This window comes from Nelumbo nucifera, chromosome 4 (assembly GCF_055504915.1).
Source record: "Nelumbo nucifera cultivar China Antique chromosome 4, China Antique-T2T, whole genome shotgun sequence".
Taxonomy (NCBI): domain Eukaryota; kingdom Viridiplantae; phylum Streptophyta; class Magnoliopsida; order Proteales; family Nelumbonaceae; genus Nelumbo; species Nelumbo nucifera.
In genome coordinates this window covers 26,123,903-26,148,257 of record NC_142652.1, presented here as the reverse complement: position 1 = coordinate 26,148,257, position 24,355 = coordinate 26,123,903, and the positions used below count along the sequence as shown (strand labels likewise).

The window sequence follows — 24,355 nt, the reverse complement described above, 5'->3', positions numbered from 1 at the left end:
CCGAGGTGAAATCTGTTTGGAGGTGAAGGCTATGCAACCTACCACCATTTCCGCTGCCGTCCATGAAGAGCGATTGAATAGGCTAAGGAGGTTGAGTCGAGTATCAGGACCAATCTTTCAAGACACCTCCCAATCATCCGGAGGGCCAGACAATCAAGTCATCAGCTATGGCAACTCAGCCCATTCCTCTGAAGAGGTCGTTGTGGTCAGAGATGCAGGCCCACTGAGATGGGAGATCTGCTACAAATGCAATGGGAAATTCTCCCCCGAGCATAGGTGTATGTGGCAACATCAAATCCACTACCCCAAGCATAGGTGTGCAGAATTTACGCACTACCCTGGACATCCTCAGAGAAAATCAGCTTTATGCTAAGAGGTCGAAGTATGATTTTGAGCAACACCAATTCCACTACTTAGGTCACATTGTCACTGCGGGCACGGTGAGAGTTGACCTGGATAAGATAGACTGTATGTTGCAATGGCCTAGGCCCACTACAGTCAAGTCTTAGGGATTTCTTGGGCCTTACTGGATATTACCAGGGTTTTATCAAGGGGTATGGTGCTCTGATAACCCCACTGACAGAATTGCTTAAAAAGAAAATATGTAAAATGGGAAAAGGAAAAGGATGAGAAGGGGCAAAAGGCTAGATTGGAAATAATCTAGTAGTAGCATGGGTGCTAAGGCACATCCTGTACTGTAATTTTTTTCCATTTTTTAAATAAATTAATAAAATTTCAGAGTTACTAATCAAAAAAAAAGAGAAGATATCTTCACATATATCATATATTAAATTTGGCAATTGATACATGTTGTTGAACTCAATGCTTTAAAAACAAAACCTGGAGTTCAACCCAGAAAAATGGCTGGGTGGATGTTGGACAATTCAACTAGCCAGTTCACCCAGTTAAATAATCAAAACCATTTTCCTTGAATTGTTGCCAATTAGTAAAGATATTACATAGAACCATTCAGAAAGGATCCCTAACCAATTATTAATTCCAAAACCATCAAATTCAACACATTTCAAGCAGTGTGGGATGGGGAAATGGCCATTCGAACTATGAAGTGATAAGCAAATAATCACTTGAAAATGAAGCAAACATCCCTCAACCATTCAGTAAGAAAGATCAATAAGTCCAAAAGATCATCTATATGGTAGCCAATGACGGTCATTCAGATTAAACAAACACAAAAGCTCCAAAGGCTGTGTTTGGTTTGAAAGAAAAGGGTTCCCTACCTTTTCTTTCAAACCAAACACAGCTTAAGGGTTATGCCATAAGAAACTCTTCACATGGAAAACGGCTGCAATTTTAGAAACACACAAGAAACTTACAGGATAAGAACATGTAAATAACTGAAAGAACCACTTACCCAAGTGAAGCAAGTGAATGTCATCCACATTATTATGGGAAAAAATATGCAGAGAAGTGACCTAACATTTTTATCTTAAGTCCAGAACAAACTGTGATGGGTAGAATGTTATATGGTGAACAACAGCCTCACCTGAAGCTTCACTTTTATGTCCAGGACCATTCGCTCTCTTTCTGCCTGTAGTAAAAAATTCGATTCACTTGATTATTAGAACTACTATAAAACCTCTGGGATGCAACAATGGTCATAAATAAACTTACCGCCCTCTCCCTTGGACTTAGACTTTCTGCTTTTGAGTCCTTACCAACTAGCATAGAAGGTGAGCTGGAAAACCATGGCAGAGGGATGAGGATAATTTGAGTAAAGAAATTAACACTAAAATAAATACCGGCATATCTCTTAATATATCCAAAAATTGAAAGAACAAGAAGCCAAATATCAAAAGAACATTTTGTTTTGTTTTACTGATTAAAAAAAAATAACATTTTGTTTTCTACTTATACCTAGGCATATGCCTTCCTGAATACTCCAATGCTCCACTTGCTGCTGCAATAATGGCATTTCTCCTTTCTTCTTGTTCTTCTGTCCTAACATTTGATGGAAACCTGTCATAACAATATTTGGCACCTGATCCTGATAATTAAAGATATGAATATAAGAACAAATATCTAAAAAAGGAACCAAAATATAATTGTTTCTAATGCACATAAAGCACATAAAACTCAAGGTTTAATAAGCAACCATAGCAACAATACCTGCAATTCCAACACCATGGTCAGATATGGTTATAACCTCAGGCTCTTCCATAAGACAGGGAAGAATCGACATAGGATTTTGACCTCTTCCAATAGCATCTTGTAACTTGTCAAGAAGATTGTTAGAATTTTCATCTGAACCTATACCCCTCTCCAAATAATCCAAGAAACCTTGAGAATCTAAAAACTGTTCGATCTGGATAAAAACAAAATAACACATACTCTTAATCCAGCAAGTACCATAAAGTATAGAAAACAAATAGATTTTAGATCAGAACCATGAAAAAGGAGGTGCTATTCTACTCATTTTATGCTAGTAAAAGAAGCATTTCAAAAGATACAGCTTTCAATACAAGATCACTGACTTGAAAGTAACAAAAAAAGGATACTAAGGGAAGAAGTCAGAAGATTGTAAAAGAGAGATTAGGACAAGTTAGCATCACCATGGGTTCTGGTGGTTGGTTTGTTGACCTAGATCGTTTCTTCAAAAATGCTTGTGTGTTGAAGACCTGAGTAGCACTATTTTCCTGATAAAGAACAATATCATCAAGAAAACTTCTAAGAATATTTAGAAAAGAAGAAACTGAAACTGAAAAACCATGAAAAGATAGAAGAAGAAAAATCTTTACTATGAAATTACGGTAGCCACTCAAAATTGATGCAAAGAATTTTAGGAATATTAATCTGCAAAAATAAATTCACTGAAAACATTAGGAAAAAGTTCACATGCGATGCATTCTGTGATCACAATATTTTATGCATATTCAAGCAAGAAGGACAAATCAAAGTATCATTTCCACTGCTCATCCATACAAACTTTTCATATATCAGAGGTATATTACTATACTTAACCATGTAAAAGAGAGATCTGTCCCTGTATATTAGTTAGTCTAGATGTGAATGCCTCTCCAGAACCATCAGATCAGGTACGTTCAGGGATGTTAATGATCTGTCATACTCTGGATCAGTTGGTTCAAGTTTGATGTCAAAAGGTTAGGTCCATATCCATCCACCCCCCCCCCCCCAAGACCACAGATTTCCGGGACCAGAATTGCATAATGACCCTTTACTCCAAATCAGTGAGTAGAAATTCTGAGAGGAGTTATTTTCTTCTTTCTGGGCTCCATCCATCAGTTAAGCGTATTGAAAGTTTGATCGCCAATATATCTTTTATAACAAACATAAGTTTTTATTAATTGTTGTAAAAAGTGGATAAATGGTGCATAAACTGTATAAAAGGACCCAAAGAGAGTCAAGAACCAGTTTTTATAGGGTTGGGCTTCCCTTCAATTCTTTTTCCAGGAGCATCGCACTTTCTAGAATCACTTCTTATCTTATAAAACTTCTTCTTATAAATGATCAAAAAGAGAAATCCTTCTTTGTAATCATAAAGTTTCTTCCTTGGCTTTCACCCACACCTGATGTTAAAGTGGGTGAAGTGTTTGACAGAACAAGTTATCAAGACAGATAATAGATGTACATCAGGTTGTGTGGATGGCTCACTATCTACAAGGCTAGGGCCTTAGAAGAGACCTAATGTTGTTTATTTTCTGGAATGAGAATGAAGCTGAAAGGGTTCCACCTGTGAAATGTTGCCTTAGGAGTAAGTAGTGTAAACAATCAGAAATTCTTCTTTTAACAAGTTCCATATCCTCTTGTAAAGCACTATCAAATGTTACTCAACACATTAGCATTATGCTATTTACCAGAAAAAACAAAGGTCAATAAAAGCAGATATTGCAAAAATAAATACTTTACCCTGGACACCCTGTGAAGAGTCGAGTGACTCCAAATCCTCCAATTACCTTCTCAAACCAGAGAATATGTTGAAAAAATGAAACTTTGACCAGGTTTTGGAACTATTTCCATTATTTTATATCTACCATTCTTCTAATTCTCCATGCAAATAATTGTACAAATTGCAATTATCCACTTATAACAAAAGAACATGAATTACAACATTGTCATTAGCAATATCATCATCAAGCTTCAAAAATAAATAAAATATCACATTAATACAAAATTCAACCACTTATCAAAACAACATCATCATCACAATTTATGATAAATTTACTTGAATAATTTTTCTTCATTGTTGCCAAGATAAAAATCATGTTTAGATTAAGAAAGCTTCTTAATTTACACATAAAGACAAAAAAAGATTCTAAAATCAACAGTTCTTTTACCAAAAAAAGAAGTCAACTACTCCATAAATATTAATAACAAAAGAAAAATCTAAAAGCAAACTGCATGCAAGCCATAAATATTTGATGAGGCATCTCACCTAAGTTGAAGATCATGTTCCTCTCCCCAAGGCTTGTTTGCACTTTTAGGATATTGTTCAGATGAAACACCAAAGCTTGTCTTCATTTGATCTATTCCAACAACTTTTGGATACAACAATTTCATTATCTCACCACGCAAAGAACTTAATTCTGGCTCTGGTATAGGAGGTATTTCTTCTGATGTAGTAATACGGTTATATTCAAGGTCTACAACAACCACCTAAAGCAGAGGAACAAGGAAAAGGTTCTGGAAATTATAGCATAAATATTTAGTGAAAAATGAAAACCAAGTTAAGCAACAAGAAAGAATCCATTTCATGAATGTTAATTTGGCCTTCCAGCAGGATATTAGGGTCCATTTCAAGTTCAGTCAGTTTTTGTGTTCTCCATTATATAGTGGGGTGTCAGTGGTCCAGCATTGCTGGCAGTTTTTTTTTTTATATCATGTATCTTTGGCATATGTATCTATGCTTTCTCATTGTCAATCAAAAGATTTGGGTCATAAACAATCTGAAACAGTAATGCAACAACAGAAATAAACAGAAAATAGAAAGGGAGAAGAACAGAGGAATAGAGAACAATCAGTGGAGACAAAAAAAAATCAGTCTTCATCTACTCACCAGTTCATGTTAGTTAACTTTCTTGTATTGTTACTATTTTATCAGTTGATGTTTACTTATGGACATGGGTCCCCCCCTACCAGTGGACAAAACCAGACTGAATTTTGACAATTGTAGTCTTGGTAACTAATAGGAGTCAGCCATTGGTGAACCATTTAGGAATCACATGGGGGGTTATTCTTGCGTATGCTGGACCAATTGATTTTGGCAACTCCATTACAGTTGAATTACTGGCTATTCTGCAGGGGTTGAGAATTGAGATTAACCAGTACTCATGATTACTCAAGACTGTTAGCAGGGAAGAGTCAAAATCAATTGTAAGTTGCCTAAGAGGTGAAGCAGAAGGAATCCTTAGATATATGAAATGGGAAGCTAGACATCTATGTTGGAGGGTGCAAGAAGAAATTTACTAGACCCCTAGGTCTGCTAACTCTCGGATAGATTCCCTTGCTCATGAGGGTGTGGGAAGGCAGGAAATGTGGTGGGGTGAACACCCATTGGATTAAGAATCCTACATATGTGGCTGTTATTAATGGATCAGAGTTGTGAATTGTAACAGTCTTTTTCTTTTCTTTTCGTTTTGTGCTCTGCATATAAGTATGTATATCTTGTAACTTGCATGCTACCTTTCATCATTAATAAAATTCTAAATGTCAGCACTGATCAAAAAAAAAAAAGAATATAGGAGAGAGGAGAAAGAAGGATGATGTTTTTTTATCAATAACAGAATCATTTCATTAAAAGATAAGGAGCAAGGACATAAGTGGGGGGACCCTTCTGCCCTTGGTTACAATACAAAGCACCCTACAATAATTTGATAATCTAACACCTATCTTTTAACATATTCCCCCTCAAGCTGGTACATACATGTTATGCGTGCCCAGCTTGTAAAGCACCCTAACTAGCTTATTTTTGGATATAGCCTTAGTTAAAATATCAGCTAGTATTTTATTAGGAATTACAAATGATAGACAAATTTCATTACAAGCAACTTTTTCCCGAACAAAGTGTCTGTCCACTTCAACGTGCTTCATATGATCATATGCATAAGATCATGGACAATACTAATGGTTGCTTTATTATCACAACACAAGTTCATTGGTCCAAGTGTCCAACCACAGCATATTCAATGCCATGCTCACTGCAAGAAACAAATAGACTCTAACAGTATTTATTTGAGCAACTGGAGAGTGTCTCCCCATGATCAACTCCATAACCTTGGATAAAGCCTTTGGCCACTAACCTTGCCTTATGCCTGTCCACAAAACTATCACATATCTGCTAAGTAGTAAAAACCCATTTAAAGCTTACCAGTCTCTTACCAATGGGGAGATCAACTATCTTTATGAGAAAAGCTTCCATCTCCTCAATCATTGCCCCTTTCCACTTAGGGTGATATAAAGTATCTTTGACACTAGATGGAATAAAGACACCAGAAAAGGGAGGTAATAAATGAATGGAAAGTAGGAGATAAAGTATCAACACGAATTGAGAAATGGGGTGTGAAGTACAGGCTTGTTTTTCTTTTTTCTGTTGACAACAATAGGCATGTCAAGATCAAGCATAATGGATGAAAAAATAGATGGGTTACTTGGTTTAGATGAGATTGAGTGGTTTGGCCCCTAGGGATGCAACCTTTATCTTCCTCATATCCACTTGAATTTATTGTTGTTGGCCTCTTCCTCTGACTACCCCTGCATCTCAGGGCATGATATCAGCATTGGCTGTGGAATAGGACACAACCTCTCTTCACTTGACTGAGTCTATGGCTCCCCCTAAAGAGATTGAGGGAAAAGAAAGGAACTAATACCCAAAAGATAAAATCAACAAAAACATTTTTTCCCAGTAAATGGATCAAAGATCTAATACCCTATTTTGAATATGAGAGTATCCAAGAATTGTATTACTTTGAGAGGTGGCAACTTATACCTCTCTAGGGTTGTTTGTTCTATTGTATATATCTTTTTGTCTCATTTTAATAAAACCTCTTTACAATTACCTATCAAGAAAAAAGTAATACACAACAGACAAACTTAGGATTGAACCTAGAACAAGATGAACTCAAAATATGAGCAATGCGGATACACCCAAAGACACAAAACAGTTAAATTAAACAAGGGACAATCAGGAAGGAAATTCTGAAGAGGGCCTTAAAACCCAAATTGCAAGATGACATACAATTAATAAAATGAGCAATAGTGAGAATTGCTCCACACAAGAATTTGCTTGGGGCATGCATTCTGAAGAAGAGTCATTTGGCCACATCTAACTGGTTTCAGTTTTGGCACCCATTCTTGTATCACCATTACGCCATATGGTTGGCTAAAATCTATTTCTAGGTGTACCTTTTACAGGGCATACAAAGCCTGCTTTCATTTCTACTTTTTCAAGATGGGAGAAAACCTTCTACCACAAAAAGGACTGGGACAAAACTAATACATCTTTCAAGTTCCAACAGTCTCTCTCCCTCAACCGGTAATAGGATGAACTTTGTTAATAAGCAAATAGAGAGAAAAGGAGAGGGAAAAAAAGTGAACCCAAGCTGTAACTAAAGCCTCCCTATACACCCAACAATAAACAATATGCTCTAATCTGCTCTAGTAAGTGCAGCTCCCCAATATAAGCCTTCCCTACGAATCCTGTTTCTGGATAAAGAATCAGCTATATTATTAGCAGATCTCCTAATGAAGTAGAATGAGATTTGTTTATAGTAAATAAAAAAGAAATTTTCATTAAACAAATAATAATGAAGATCCAAAAAAAGTCATAAGCAATCACCCACTAAATAAGAAATACACCAAAAAAAAGCAAAATTTACATAAGGTGTACCCACTTCCCCCTACATTTTTCCAACAATAACAAAGACCAAATGCTGCCCCAAACAACTCTTTATTAATGATGTTCCCTCTGTTATTGATCAAGAAAAGATGTTCCCTTTGTTTACTAATGATTTGACTTCTTTAACACGATACCAATATACCCAAGAGCTCCTGCTCCCCTCTCAACCATCCCACTATAACCTGTGAATCACCTTCTACATCCAATCTGAAGTAATCAAGCACAATGAAATGCAATGTCCTCTTAGGAGAGATAGGAGTGGCATCACCCCATCCTACTCTCCTCAGCTCTGAGAACCCCCTATTTGCTAATGTCATTCTTTCGTTCTTCCTAATAAATGATATTTTCTAAAAGGTAACTAAAATTATAAAACCTTTTTTTGTAGGGATTAAGAATTTAAGACCCTAACACGCATTTGTTTGGACTTGCCTCAAAGGGCTTGGTACAAAGGCGGCTCATAGAATTAGAAATAAAACACGTTGAACATCATATTATCTATTTGAAATAATGCAGTTAGAAAAGAAATAAAGAAATTGAAAGTTCGGCATACTTGAATATGTTTTATGTGTTATATTTGGTTTTATTTTTTGCATTTTCATTATAAATATTTATATGCTATTGTTATGTATATTAATTTGAGCTAATAAGATTTTTAATATATTTAATTTAAAATTAAAGTTTATATTTTTAATTCATATTAATTGTTATATTTTTCTTAATTTATTTTGAATTTTTTTACATTTTTGCAAATTTTTAAATATTTTTTTTACTTTTTGGTTTTTTAAACATTTGCACCTTGCTTCCAAATTACCCAAAGGATTATCCATCTTAACTTGATAGATCCTATATGGCAGGGATCACAAACCTGGATTGGATCTCTCTATCATAACTAAATGTCCTTTTATTCTTGTTTAATGTATATTTATGGTAAATTGATAATACATGTATATAGTGTATAATATGCAAATATGAAATAAAAAAATATATATGCACATATACACAAACAAATTATCCATAGCTGCTCCTAAATCATGGAGTTTCCCATATTTTAAGTCCTACACTACTGTTCCCGTTCCTGCTCCATGGTCTAGTTGCTTAGTTCACCAATGAAAAAGAAAGCCCATAACCTCTGATAAGAGACATGGGAACATGCATGACAAGAAGCAATGTAGAAAAGTTGTCCATACTTATCTCAAAGGTCAGATACTTACACCATCCATAGCCAGACCAGATGTGTCAACACCTGAATGGAGACCCATCATGTATGGTGTAGGAGCATCAATGTAGTCAACTCCATTGAAAAATAACAATGGAATATAGACATGCTTCAGCACAACAAAGGAGAAAAACTGTAATCAGAAGGCAATCAAGGAAACAAATAAAAACATCTCTTCTGTATAAGCATATAGAGTATTAATTAAAATCCCTGGTCGTCCAAGGGTCAGATGTAAACCCTACCACTGAAATGAAACCATCATAGAATTATGAACGCATACACAGGACTATTCTACATAAATAAATGAAGGGTGCTTCAAAAAATCACCTGCCACCTGAATGGATAAATTAAATGGCAGATAGCTTCTGATACAAGTGTTAATAGTGAATACCTGCCAGAAAAGAATAAAAGAACTATCCCATAAGGAGAGAGAGAGAGAGAGAAGAGAAGAGAGAGCAAGGAGGTAATCATATTTAATTTTAAATAAGCAGGACAATCATTTACTAGATATAAATATAGCATGGCTTTCAAGTGAAAACCACAGACTACTCAACAACTAGGCACTAGGAAGTTGCATTTAACCAAGTTGATTGCCTACTGACTTGCACCAAGTGCAAAATCTCTTGTTTTTAGGAAAGTAAAATAAAAATTATTAAAAAGAAAACAGAAATTACAAGAAAGGTGACTAGAAGTCACTGGAGAGAAGAAAGAAAACAACACCTCACCCTACCACAACTCATTTCCACACCCTCAACATATAAATAAAAAAAAAACACTCCCAAGGACCCTCTCTCCAAACCAAAAGAAAGACTGAAAGCTACCAGCCACTAGGGATGTAATTGGATTGGATTTAATCCGATTCTGCTTCATTTTTAAAAAATAAACATTAATTACTTTTTACCTTATATAACAAATTAACAAAATATGAAATATTAAATTTATTACAGATATAAATTTATCATCCATGCCTTATCCCAACTATATGGGCCGGCCACATGATTCCTGTTTCACCAATCCGTTCTATTTAAAGCCATATCCACTGTTAAATCATATATTAAATTTTTATATTATATATAATTATATAAATATAAAATGTTAAATTTATATTATTTATTATATATATAAATTATATATAGTATGAAATATTGAATTTGTCTGCGCTATCAAGTAGTTGTCTAATGCTAGTTCATTGTTATGGAATAAGGGAAAGCCTAATGAGATGATCTTCTGTAGAATTCCCCAGCTTCCATATGATCCACAAATATTTCTCAATGTCATGATCTCTACGATGGTTCAGTGGTGGGCGTCCTAAGTTTAGAAGACCTTTGTTGGACTGGGAGATAGAGGAATGTGTGGGGTTGTTGGCGAAACTTCAAGAGGTGGAAGTGAGACTGTTTTTGTGTTCCTTTTGTTGTATATTGGGAGGTGTGGTAGGAAAGCAATGTTTTAAAAGGCATGGGAGGCGTGCGCCTGGAGGCGTCTCCCAAAATGCCCTGAGGCATATGCCAGAGGCACTAACACCTCTAAGGCATATGCCTCAGGTGCAAGAGGCATAAGCCTCATGCGTTTTTTTCATGAGGCGTGCTAGAGGCGTACGCCTCATGCACATCTTATATAAATAGACAGAAAAAAAAAAGGAAAAAAAAGGAAAAAAAAAGGAAAAAAAAGGAAAAAAAAGGAAAGGAAAGGAAAGGAAAAGAAATGGAAGAGAAAGAAAAAGAAAGAGAAGAGAAAAAAGAGAAAAGAAAAGGGAAGGGAAGAAAACATAAGGGGAAAGAAAGTGGTTTGCCCCCTACCCCTTCGGCTGGGGGGCTTCACCCCCCAGACCCCCACCACCCACCCCCTTTTCGATGCAGCCCAATTTGTTTTTTTTTTTGAGTTAGGGGGGTCTTGTTGCACTCCTTTCAACTAATGTTATGCATCTTTATTCTTCTTAATATAAAAGATTTCTATTAAAAATAAAGAAAACTGAGATCCCTCCTTCCTCTTCATCCTCCCCCTAACCCCCCTCCTCTTAAGGAAGCCTCCTTGTGTTCGGGAGGCTTACACCTCCTTACACCTCTTGCATTCTGAACTACGCCTCATGGCTCTAGGTAGTGGAACGCCTCGCATCACGCCTCCGCGTTTTAAAACATTGAAGGAAAGAAATAAGAGAACTTTCAAGAATAGATTGAGAAGCAACAGAGAGTTGGGGGCTGTCATCAGTTCAAGGATTTTTTTTTTTATCAATAATAAGGATTTCATTAAGAAACAGATAAAGATACAAGGGGAGGTGACCTTTCTTATCTCCCCCAACAACAAATAAAACAAGCTAAAACATTACAGTTGTGCCCAAAACAATGTATCCTGTTTACCCCTTGTTTTGCTAACCCATCAGCAAAGGAGTTAGCACACCTCTTGACCCAATTTACTTCAATTTCCATGTTTCTAGTTAACCAATTGAATCTCTTCTTTTCATTGCTGTACCTCCAAATCCCATTTTTATCTTCCTTCAGCCACTCCACCACCAGCTTGGAGTCCCCTTCAATGATTAACTTTTGTAAGTTTAACTCTTTAGCTCACTGAACATTTTCCAATGCCACCAAGATCTCAGCTCTAAGAGAGTCGCCAGGTTCAATTGGACCAGAGAACAAGGCAATTATTGTCCATTTCTCATCTCTTGGAACACCCCCAATACCCAATGGCCCTGGGTTGCTGAAACTGCTTCCATCAAAGTTCAGTTTGTAACAGCCACTAGGAGGGGGTCAAACTGGAACTACTACTTCTTTACCCGGGGCCGAAAAAGCAACTTCTCTCCACTTTCTTAACAGGTCATCCGATGACACATTATTGAATAGCTCCATAGATTTAAGCCAATGTATTACCCTGATACAAATTACCTCTAGAATAGCTTCCTTGCTCCTCTCCTTACCAGAGAATATTCTGGAATTTCTTTCTTCCCAAATGGTCCAAATGACAGCAGCCCTTATACAACGCCACATCATTCTTCTCCTTTTCTTTGGCAGTCTGAAAAACAAAGGTGCAAATAACCTTTTCACATCTGGTGGCGGGTTCCACCTGCATCCAAACAAGGAAAATCATTCCCATAAACCTTTAATAAAAGTACAGGAGATTAGTAAATGGTAGCAATTCTCACTGTCGACCTTACAGAGATAGCACCAGTAAGGGGACAAACAGCTCTTTGGTCTTTTCTTTTAAAGTAAGTCACAAGTGTTGATTCTTTCCAGGTATGCTTCCCAACAGAAACTTCCAATCTTAGGCGGGATAGGTTTACTCCACACCTCTTTAACAGGGAAGGATGGACCCCCACTAGCTAACGGATTGTTGGTTGGGTTTTAGTTTTGCCCGAATTCGAAGGCTTAAGTAAAGAAGATTTTTAAACTGATTTTTGGGACACTTTGAATGTTTAAATCCATTTGTGTTTCTTGGTGTTTCTTCTTTGAGTCTTTCTTTGTTAGCGATGGGGCGACTCCCTTGTCACCAAAACTTTGTATCTTTCTGTTTTATGAATAAAATTTTTCTTTGTTGATCTTCAAAAAAATACATATATATATATATATTGAAATAGAAGCTTAAGCTAGATTTTTATTTGATTACCTAAAATTAATTGCACCATGCTAATATCCAAGCATCAAAGCATAGAATAAGTTACATGGAGGCATAAGGTTTGGTGAGCCCTCAGGCAGCTGAGGCTGGAGAAGATAGAAACAAAAAGTTTCCTGTTTGGGGATCTCAGAGTATCGTTGAAGATAGCTATGGTATTGCTTGTTGGTTTTGAGACTATTGCTTGGTTCAAGAATTTTGTTCATGATTCTTTATGTTTGGATTTGGAAAAAGAATTTAAGAGGTCAAGAGAAGTAGATGGAAGGAGATTCATTGCAGAAAGAAAGAAGAATGAAAAAGTAAACTTCATAGCTCTGTTTGAATACTTTGGAACAGGGAGAAAGCAACTAGTTTGCTTCACTTAAGGAAAAAATAGTTTTGGGTGGGGTTTGATTTCAAAAGTTCTACAGAGCTTTATGACTTAATTCGAGGAAGCCTGTAAAGAAACAGAGGCAGTTGAAATTTTAAGTCTTAAGGTTTCAGACTCAGGCCAATCCCACGTGATTCAGCCAGATGGTGACCAACCTACAACACTCTTCAACTCGGGTTTAAGGGATGTTGTTATTGAGCCCATACTGAGTCCTCCTACTTCCTCCCCAGGTTTACAGGGTAACCAAGGTAACTGTGTGAATTCGCTTTTGGTTACTAATGATGCTAGTGATGTCTCTGTAGATGCTACAGTAGGAAGCCATTGTCAAAGAGAGCCCAAGGTTGGTGAAGGTGGTTGACAGGGGAAGAGTATGTAAGAGGAAGGGCAAGGAGGTAGAAAAACTCAGATATGGGTGGGGAAAGAGGGAGAAGGAAGGGGAGAAGAGCGGAAGGACAGGTAGAAAGTAAAAAAGGTAGGCTAGGGGCTAAGCGGTGTGGTGTTGTAATGAAGATTGTAAGTTGGAATGTAAGAGGATTAGGGAAGGCAGCAAAAAGAAAGCTCATAAAGGAAGTATTAAGGAGAGAAAAGCCAGATGAGGTGCTGTTACAAGAATCAAAGGCACAAAACGTTGATAGGAGGTGGGTAAGAAGTGTCTGGGGAGGTAGAGGCATTGGATGGGCCATGGCTCCATCTTGTGGTGCTTCAGGAGGGATAGTTACTCTATGGAACGAGGAGACCGTGGAATGTGTGGAGGATTTATAGAAAGATTCTCAATGTCTATGAAATTGCACAGTGTAAATGACAATTTTAGTTGGGTGCTAACAAATGTATATGGGTCTAACTCGTACAGGGAAAGGAATGAGATGTGGGAAGAGTTGGTAGATGTGGGAGGCCTATGGCAAGGCCCGTGGTGCTTGGGGGGTGATTTTAATGTGATAAGACATGTTGCTCAAGGGCTCCATCTTGTGGTGCTTCAGAAGGGATAGTTACTCTATGGAATGAGGAGACCGTGGAATGTGTGGAGGATTTAATAGAAAGATTCTCAATGTCTGTGAAATTGCATAGTGTAAATGACAAATTTAGTTGGGTGCTAACAAATGTATATGGACCTAACTCGTATAGGGAAAGGAATGAGATGTGAGAAGAGTTGGCACGTGTGAGAAGTGAAGGGATGAAAGATCCATCATATGGATGGCCAAACCCTGCAGGAAAGTTGGGCAAAATTTCAAAAATTTTTCTCCCATATGGGAATCACATTCCCTATTTTAGAAAACTGCATTTTCAATGATCAATCTTGAAACCAAACCGGACCAGATCTGAAACCAAAAGGGAGTGAAGGGATATACTTGATACGAAGTAATAATAACCTCCAATGAAGGTGTTCACACCCAAGGAAAAATCCAAAGACTGCTTCCACCAAAAATGACACGGTGTAGGATGAAGCAGAATCAGCAGGACGACTCTTCAACAATAACCGAATTCTTCAACAAGAATGTGATGGAGGGCTAGTGAGCACAACTTCAAATTACCTTTTCTACCAAAAGGTAATATCAAGAACCTTTCTTGATCGCTCCCACAGGTGGAGATCGAACTGTTATGGCGGCAAGAGCAAGAGAGAAAAAGACAGTGCAGTCAAACTGTGTTGTCTCTCTCAGGAAACCAGCAGTCTGTTAGATCATCTGGAGGTTCGCCCTGCTCTTCTATTTATAGCCTTAAATAGAGGTTCTCCTAATCCCATTAGGAGTTTCCTAATCCAAACCTTTTATTTGGATCTGGACTCTCTTTAAGAGATAAGGATAATCCCTTATCTTATCTGCAAATAAAGATTATCCTTCCTAATCTAATTAGGAGTTTCCTTATCCAAATCTTTATTTGGATCTGGACTCTTTCAGTGGATAGGGATAATCCCTTATCCTATCTGCTGATCCAAATCCCAGAACCGCCCTCTTTTAATTAATCTCATTAAGCCAGTCTGAATTGGGCTTTACGCCCATTAAGTCTATCTGCTCACCAGCCCCTTAATCTACTGCCTAGTTGGTTATCCTTGTATGGCGTGGGACCCAAACATTGATCTACACATCAGCCACATGGGTTCAACCCAGCCTCTGTTACAAGGCTTGGCCGAATTCACTGTAGGAGACACTGAACCCCTGAGTCCATCACTATGGGCTCTTAATGGGCCCAACATTTACACTAAATGGTCCTTGGGTCAAGCCACCTTATAAAAACCCAAGGACTGTGGGCAGATGCAAGATTAGCCCATCAGGTATTACCCTCAATGGTCTTACACTTAACCTCTCAGCCCATAATGATCAAACACTGCCCGACAAGAGAGGACCTCTCCCTCGGCTGCAAGGTACAGTGTTGCACTCTCTATTCACATGGATCCCGAGAATTAAAACCTTTTGCAAACATTTTGAAACCATAATATATATATGTACATCTCTATATAAATATATTTTGCAAAACAAATTTCAACGGTTGAAATCAACTACCGATAGTTTAGGTTTCCATCAGAGAGAGTGCATCCCCGATCATTCGCTTTGTCCGACAAAGGGGTTGATCGTGTCACTATGATCACCCACTCAGATGAATTCTCGGACTGTCCCAACATACCCAGGTTTTGACCCCCTCTTAGGATCTCATTGATTGGCATATCAAAACCAGCCCAATCCGGCACCTAGTGCAGTATCATAATCGAGTCTAGGGGTCAAGTGTAACATTCCAATTTTGCCCATCTATCTCCAAGGTCCAGGGCAATATCGGAATTCTGGTCCGATTCAGGGTTTCAAAAAAACCCACACTGCATGTACCTCAGGTTTCACCCTGGTAGCTAAGACAGACCACCCCAACCAACTTGGCGGCACATCAGTGTCAGCCTTGGCAAGATAAATCTCCCCAGATCTACCCAACGACTGTGAAGATTCTAAATTAACACGAGTCTCATATGTGTCAAGTTTAAGGGTATTACACAGAAACACACCTTGATAGCATGAATCAAATATGTACTTTATTCATTTACATTAAATGTCATAATGTACATCATTCTGATTGGAGCTAAGGGCATACACTGTCTAACAGCTCCCACTTGCACTTAGGTCCAATCGGGTACAAGCCGGAGTCCCAGACTTTCCGCGTGTTTCTAAAACACTTTCTGTGTCAGTTGGCTTAGTCAATGGGTCTGCCACATTCTCCGCCGATGCTACCTTTTAACATCAATCTCCCGTAGATCCAGTGTTGTCACACAACAGTGGAATGGGTGATGTGCTGAATTCCAAATTCCAAAATGAACACCTTCATTCATTAGACAGCCTCACTTATGGCAATGTGTTTGGCTTGGGTTGTGGACTGTTATTCTTACTACTTATGACCCATGTTTGCTGCTCTTCCAGCTAACAGCACACGATCCTATCGTGAAGATATAACCAGATGTAGACTTTCTATCATCTGGATCTGACTGGAAATCGGCATCAGTATACCCCTGGCTCTGCAGTGAACTACCATCGAATACCAGACAATACTCTTTTGTCCTTCGAAGGTATTTTAGTATGTTTTTCATAGCGGTCCAATGCTCCTGCCCTGGGTTAGACTGGTATCTGCTTACCACACTCACTGCCTGAGAAATGTCAGAACGAGTGTACAGCATGGCATACATGATGCTCCCTACGGCTGAGGCATAGGGAACCTCTTTCATGCCCTCAATCTCTTCGGGAGTCTTGGGAGACATGCCCCTGAAGAGAGTGACTCCATGCCTGAAAGAAACATTTCCTTTTTGGAGTTCTCCATGTTGTATCTCTTGACTATTTTGTCAATGTAAGCAGACTGAGATAATCCTATTATCCTCTTCGATCTGTCTCTATAGAGTCAAAGACCCAGTATGTAGGAGGCTTCTCCAAAATCTTTCATGGAGAATTGCTGTGAAAGTCACACTTTCACCATAGTCAACATTCCTACATCATTCCCAATAAGTAGAATGTCATTTACATACAGAACCAAGAACACAACCTTATCACCATTGGTTTTCCTGTAGACACAGGGCTCATCCGGATTTTGCTCAAAGTCAAACTGTTTAACGGTAGAGTCAAACCAGATGTTCCAACTCCTAGAAGCTTGCTTAAGTCCATATATGGACCGGTTTAGTTTACATACCATGTGTTCCTGACCCGCAACTATGAAACCTTGCGGTTGCTGCACATAGATATCTTCACTAAGATCTCCATTCAGGAACGCAATTTTGACATTCATTTGCCAAATCTCGTAATCATGGTATGCTGCTACAGCAAGCAGGATCCTAATGGATTTAAGCGTGAACACGGGCGAAAAGGTTTCCTCATAATCGATTCCTTCTTTTTGAATGTACCCTTTCGCCACAAGACGAGCCTTGTAGGTCTCAACCTTACCATCGGGGCCCTTCTTCCTCTTATAGATCCATTTGCAACCAATCGCTTTTACCCTAGGGGGCGGATCTACCAGAGTCCAGACTCCATTGGTCTCCATTGAGTCCATCTCAGCTCTCATGGCATCTACCCACTTCAAAGAACCTATGTCCAACATAGCTTCCGTATAAGTCACAGGATCCTCCTCACTAGTCGTAACTTCCACCAAGTAACTTTCTTGGTCATAGCCGAAACGAACTGGAGGCCAAGAAACCCGGGTAAATCTCCTAGGTGGGTTATTAACTAGAGCTTGTGGGACATCTCCCACTACCCCTGAGCTCTCCTCATCAAGAACAACTTCTTGACGATGATTGTTCAAGAGTAATCATCTTCCAAGAAATGGGCATTTCGACTACAGAACACCTTTTGTTCTCCTGGGTCATAGAATAAGTAACCCACAGAGCCCTTGGGGAAGCCTATAAATAGGCAACGGCTGGTTTTGGATAGCAATTTGTCAGCACCTGTTCATTTAACATGTGCCGGACAACCCCAAATCTTCAAGTGTCTTACACTTGGTTTCTTACCGGTCCAAAGCTCATAGGGAGTCTTCGGAACTGATTTGGTTGGAACCCGGTTCAGCACATATATCGCAGTCTCTAATGCGTAACCCCAAAAGGATGTGGGTAACTCTGAGTGTACGAGAACTGATCGGACCATATCCAATAAAGTCTGGTTTCTCCTTTTTGACATACCGTTTAGTTGTGGTGTAGCAGGAGGAGCTAGTTGTGATACTATCACATTGTCCTTTAAGTAGTCCCTGAATTCGTCAGAGAGATACTCGCCACCTCGATCTGATCGAAGGGTCTTAATTTCTCTCCCTAACTAATTCTCGACCTCTTGTTTGAATTCTTTGAACTTTTCAAAAGATTCAGACTTATATCTCATTAGGTACACGTAACCATACCGTGAGTAATCATCGGTAAATGTTATGAAGTAAACGTGTTGGTTACATGTCCTAACATTCAGGGGACCATATACATCAATATGTATAAGGTCAAGTGTGCCTGTACATCTTTCAGGCTTACCGTTAAATGGTCGTTTCGTCATCTTACCCTAAAGGCAAGGTTCACAGGTTAGAAGATTTTCTATAGTTAGAAAATCCAAATGACCATCATTTACCAACCTTGTGATACGATATATGTTAATGTGGCCAAGTCGGTAATGCCACAGGCACGTGGGATCTGTACCACGGGTTCTTTTCTTGGGGTTATTATCCGACGTAGTTTCGGTTATGTTTGTTTCCAAAGAATGATGGAGAACATAGAGACCATTCTCAAGTTCTCCGTATGCGAGAAATTTGTTATTTCTTTTGATAGTAATCATATTACTAAAGATAACAGAATATCCATCCGCACACAGTTTTGAAACAGAAATCAAATTTCTTCTCAAATTGGGTACATAAAGACAATCTTTTAATGTAATTGATCATTCTCTGAAATACAATTCTACAGTCCCTATGGCTGTAGCTGCAACACTTGTATAAGTCCCCAAGTAAAGAATCACCTCTCCGTCACTCAGTTTTCTGCTTGTCCTAAACCCCTACAATGTATTACATGCATGAGTGGAAGCCCCGGAGTCGATACACCAGAAAGCAAAAGTTACCAACATATTATGACAAAGGATTCGAAATTACCTTGTTTCTTGGTCTCCAGGTAGTGAGGACAGTTCCTCTTCTAGTGGTCGGCTTGTTTGCAAAAGTGACAAGCATATGATGCTTTGTCCTTCATCTACCTTTTGGGCTTGCTAATTTTCTTCTGAGGCTTCTTCTTTGCCTTTTTCTTCTTCTTGTCTGATTTGCCACCTTCAACAAGCATGGCAATGGGCTCATCCTTCTTTATCAGTTCTTTGGCCCTTTGCAACATATTGTTGAGTTCCTGGATGCTAACATTTAGCTTGTTCATGTTATAGTTCATGACGAACTGATTGAAGGAAGGAGGCAAAGAGTTGAGGATGGCATCAACCTTGGTGACATGATCTAGCCCAGATCCAAGAGCCTCCAGTTCATTGATGTATCCCATCATCTTAAGACAATGGTCATGAACTTGCTGGTTCTTGGACATTTGTGCAGTCATGAACTGTTTTAAGACTTTGTGACGAGTAGAACAATTCAGCTCCTCATACAATTCGATCTGATTGAGTTGTCGCTGTATCGGATTATCTAAGGAGGCTATGATGTAGCATCGGGCAAGAGAATTTCTCTGCATATTCTTGATAGTCCCTCCTACGGGCCTCAGAATCCCTATCGCCCGGATGTTCCGAAGCAGGGTTTTTAGCTACCTTGTCCAATTTCTCGGATGTCAGGACCAGCATAAGGTTATGATACCAATCAACGTAATTTGGGCCCTTAAGCTTGTTGTCGTCCAACAATTTAGCGAATTGTCCGTTTGCCATTTCTGATAAAGGGAAAAGTAAATATTAGTCCACAAACTTATTTGATTCATTTTATCTACATAGATATGGCTTTTAATCTATGTTCCATTTCCATTTGTTCATCTCTGAGATTTCCCTCCTATCTCGATAATGGAGACTACGAATTATGTCTTTGGAAATGTGGGAAATCACATAGGGTGCATGGAGCCAATTGTTTCAACTGCATAACCCTACCACCTTTTGTGAAGAATCACATCCACTCATCTTATGAGCTTTCCCTTTGGCCTCTGTCAGACAAGGTTCATTGCCATTTTAGGTTAAACCTTTCTGTCCAGTGACTGCTCACCCATCATATTCGTGAACGCAAAGGTACCGTGAGAGAGTCTTCCATTTTAGGATAGGCCCCTCCCACATCAGTCCATGACGCCCCTATCATCTTATGAAACAATCCAACAGATCCAGCAGTAAATGGATAGCCCAATTTTATGGTGTTTCCTCATTACTGAAGGACCCATCTTCATGTTAATGATGGAAGGCCTTTAGAGAGTTCATCATATGAATCTCCCTATCACATGCACTCATATTTCAGTGGAGGGAACGAAATATTACGCCCTAGTTTAATTTAGGTCAAACCAAAGTGGCTCCCACTGGCTTTCATAAAGCCAGATTTAGATGGGCCCTAGACGGTTAGGGTTCCACACGGTTCCTCTTGAGGAGGAAGCTGGAGTGGGGCCCACCACGAAGGGAGATCATCCAATGATCTTAAGAACACCATGGCAATGATGTGCATTTAGCCATGGTGTGCGCAAGAGCCACTATCGAATCAGCATGGGCCAAGTACTTATGGTCCATGAACGTTGCACATCACACATCCATACATCACATGCAGGAAAATCATAATTGATCCAATCAATTAAATAACTGTAAAACCCATAATTAAAGCCAATAAAAAATTCATAATATTACTGATTAATACTATCTAGGTATATGGGCTGAATTGCAAAGAGCAGTTCGGCCCATATAGCTTTTATGCTGAAATGGGCTAAAGCAGTTTTAACAGATTAAAACTGGGTTTTACAGATGTGGGTTGAATTGCATCTTGCAATTAATTATCAACTCCTGGACCCATGAGTGAAAAATTAGGGCTGAGAACAGCCCCAATCGAGCCACAGATTCGGTCCAACCAATTTGGTCCAATCTGGTTCAAATGGGTCTAGGGTTTGATTTTTAATTCAAGAACATGATCTGAAATTAAATTACTGATACAAGACAATCAAGAATCAGTAGGAGAGCTGTTCATAGGACTGATACCCTGCAAAACAAAAGTTAGATCGCAACATGCAGTTTCCAAAACTGCAAATCGCAGATGGCCGAACCCTAATCTGCGAAATTCTCCTCCTTGTGCTTTCTGCTTCAACTTCGAATGGAATAAAATAGAAAAACCTATTTTCTATTAATATTACATCAAAATTGAATTCCTATACATTCCGTCTAAAAATTAATTATAGACCAAGAATGAAAAGAACAGCAGGTGCACAGATTTCTTGCGCCATTAAAGAATTCGATCTCCACCGTATGAACAGCCCAAAAATCAAGAAAAATATATAGAACAAATCTAAATATAAATCAGATTTATAAATATTTAATTTCAGATCAATCACCCAAAAGCTGTGAACAAATTTCTCAGAAAACGCTAATCTGTGCAAATCGGGTAGAACGCCCTCTGCCCATTTGCGCAGATCCAGATCTGGTTAATTTTGGTTCAAGATTTGAACCTGGCTCTGATACCACTGAAGGGGTGAGAGATCCATCATATGGATGGCCGAACCCTGCAGGAAAGTTGGGCGAAATTTCAAAAATTTCTCTCCCATGTGGGACTCACATTCCCTATTTTAGAAAACTGCATTTTCAATGATCAATTTTGAAACCAAACCGGACCAGATCTGAAACCAAAAGGGAGTGGAGGGATATACCTGATACGAAGTAATAATAACCTCCAATGAAGGTGTTCACACCCAAGGAAAAATCCAAAGACTGTTTCCGCCGAAGATGACACGGTGCAGGATGAAGCAGAATCAGCAGGACGACTCTTCAGCAAGAATCGAATTCTTCAGCAAGAATGTGATGGAGGGCTAGTGAGCACAACTTCAAATTACCTTTTCTACCAAAAGGTAATATCAAGAACCTTTCTTGATCGCTCCCACAGGTGGAGATCGAACTGTTATGGCGGCAAGAGCAAGAGAGAAAAAGACAGTGCAGTCAAACTGTGTTGTCTCTCTCAAGAAACTAGCAGTCTGTTAGATCATCTGGAAGTTCGCCCTGCTCTTCTATTTATAGCCTTAAATAGAGGTTCTCCTAATCCCATTAGGAGTTTCCTAATCCAAATCTTTTATTTGGATCTGGACTCTCTTTAAGAGATAAGGATAATCCCTTATCTTATCTACAGATAAAGATCAGCCTACCTAATCTAATTAGGAGTTTCCTTATCCAAATCTTTATTTGGATCTGGACTCTTTGAGTGGATAGGGATAATCCCTTGTCCTATCTGCTGATCCAAATCCCAGAACCGCCCTCTTTTAATTAATCTCATTAAGCCAGTTCAAATTGGGCTTTAGGTCCATTAAGTCTATCTGCTCACCAACCCCTCAATCTGAGGCCCAGTTGGTTATCCTTATATAGCGTGGGACCCAAACATTGATCTACACATCAGCCACATGGGTTCAGCCCAGCCTCTGTTACAAGGCCTGGCCGAATTCACTATAGGAGACAGTGAACCCCTGAGTCCATCACTATGGACTCTTAATGGGCCCAACATTTACACTAAATGGTCCTTGGGTCAAGCCACCTTATAAAAACCCAAGAATTGTGGGCATATGCAAGATTAGCCCATCAGGTATTACCCTCAATGGTCGTACACTTAACCTCTCAGCCCATAATGATCAAACACTACCCGACAAGAGAGGACCTCTCCCTCGGCTGCAAGGTATAGTGTTGCACTCTCTACTCACATGGATCCCGAGAATTAAAACTTTTTGCAAACATTTTGAAACCATAATATATATATATATATGTGTGTGTGTGTGTGTGTGTGTGTGTGTGTGTGTGTGTGTGTGTGTGTATCTCTATATAAATATATTTTGCAAAACAAATTTCAACGGTTGAAATCAACTGCCGGCAGTTTAGGTTTCCATCAGAGAAAGTGCATCCCCGATCATTCGCTTTGTCCGACAAAGGGGTTGATCCTGTCACTATGATCACCCACTCAGATGAATTCTCGGTCATAATGTACATCATTCTGATTGGAGCTAAGGGCATACACTGTCTAACAAGAGGACTATGGCAAGGCCCGTGGTGCTTGGGGGTGATTTTAATGTGATAAGACATGTTGCTGAATCGAATAAACCAAGGCAAAGGGTGACCACCAGTACGAGGAGATTCAATAGTTTCATAGAAACTTTTGAGTTGAAGGAAATTGAAATTGGACAAAATAGGTACACTTGGACTAATTGCCAAGAGAATCCGTTATGCTCAAAATTGGATAGATTTCTTGTTTCTCAGGATTGGGAGGAGCATTGGAATAATTTGGTAGGCAAAATGTTACCCAGAATCACTTCAGACCATTCGCTGATATGTCTCAGACAAGAAACAGAAGGAGAAGGTCAAAAGCCCTTTAGATTCGAGAACATGTGGCTTACGGTCCTAGAGTTTGTGCAAAAATTCAAGGAGCAATGGGAGGAATATAATCCTCTGGTAGAGTGGGAAGGGCTTAGATTCCATACGAATCTTCAGAACCTAAAAGAGAAAATCAAGGAGTGGAATCTTAATAAGTTTGGGAGATAAGAAGAGAGGAAGATAAATTTGGTAAGTAAAAATGAAGAAATAAATAAAAAGGAGGAGTCAGGGTTGGTGGAAGCAGGGGATAAGGAAGAGAGATTTAATTTGAGAAGAGAGTTGGAAATTACACTCCTAAGAGAGGAAATGAAGTGGAAGCAGAAATCAAGAGTGTGTTGGATCAAAGAAGGGGATGGGAACATAAAATACTTTCACATGATTTGCGAACAGAAGGCAAAGGAAGAATCTGATCTCTCTATTAGAATTGGAGGGTGGCACGTTAACTAATCAGTATGAAATTGCAAAGGCCTTGGTGGATAATTTTAAATTGATTTTCAGAAGGCCTCTATCAGGAAGGTGGAAGTTAGAAGGATTAGACTGACCAGTTTTAGAAGGTACTATAAGTAGGAACTTGGAAAAAGAATTTGAGGTGGATGAGGTAGCAAGCAATCTTTTCTATGGACTGCTCTAAAGCACTAGGGCCCAATGGATTCTCTATGGCTTTTTACCAGGACTGTTGGGAGTGGATTAAGGGCGATCTTATGCGAGTCTTTGAGGAATTTTATCACAGAGAGGTTGTTAGCAGGGAGGTAAATGCTACTTTTATCGCATTGATCCCAAAGAAGTCTGGTGCTTGCCATCCCAAGGATTTCAGGCCA

At 38.9% G+C, this 24,355-nt stretch overlaps 1 protein-coding gene across 2 annotated transcripts in view; it reads right to left on the bottom strand.

The window, feature by feature from the left end:
* The window catches only part of SCD1 (stomatal cytokinesis defective / SCD1 protein (SCD1)), a 116,840-nt gene that overhangs the window by 58,447 nt on the left and 34,038 nt on the right, over positions 1–24,355 (bottom strand). The window contains exons 2-11 of one of the 2 annotated variants that reach the window (XM_010266888.3): positions 11,998–12,143; positions 9,414–9,477; positions 9,082–9,195; positions 4,412–4,632; positions 2,757–2,811; positions 2,571–2,654; positions 2,128–2,323; positions 1,876–2,005; positions 1,633–1,696; positions 1,505–1,549 (exon numbers count right to left, since the gene is read on the bottom strand). In XM_010266888.3, the coding sequence (XP_010265190.1) occupies positions 1,505–1,549; positions 1,633–1,696; positions 1,876–2,005; positions 2,128–2,323; positions 2,571–2,654; positions 2,757–2,811; positions 4,412–4,632; positions 9,082–9,195; positions 9,414–9,477; positions 11,998–12,143 (1,119 nt within the window). The remainder of the gene's footprint in view (positions 1–1,504; positions 1,550–1,632; positions 1,697–1,875; positions 2,006–2,127; positions 2,324–2,570; positions 2,655–2,756; positions 2,812–4,411; positions 4,633–9,081; positions 9,196–9,413; positions 9,478–11,997; positions 12,144–24,355) is intronic. The other variant, XM_010266886.2, reaches the window with a different exon arrangement.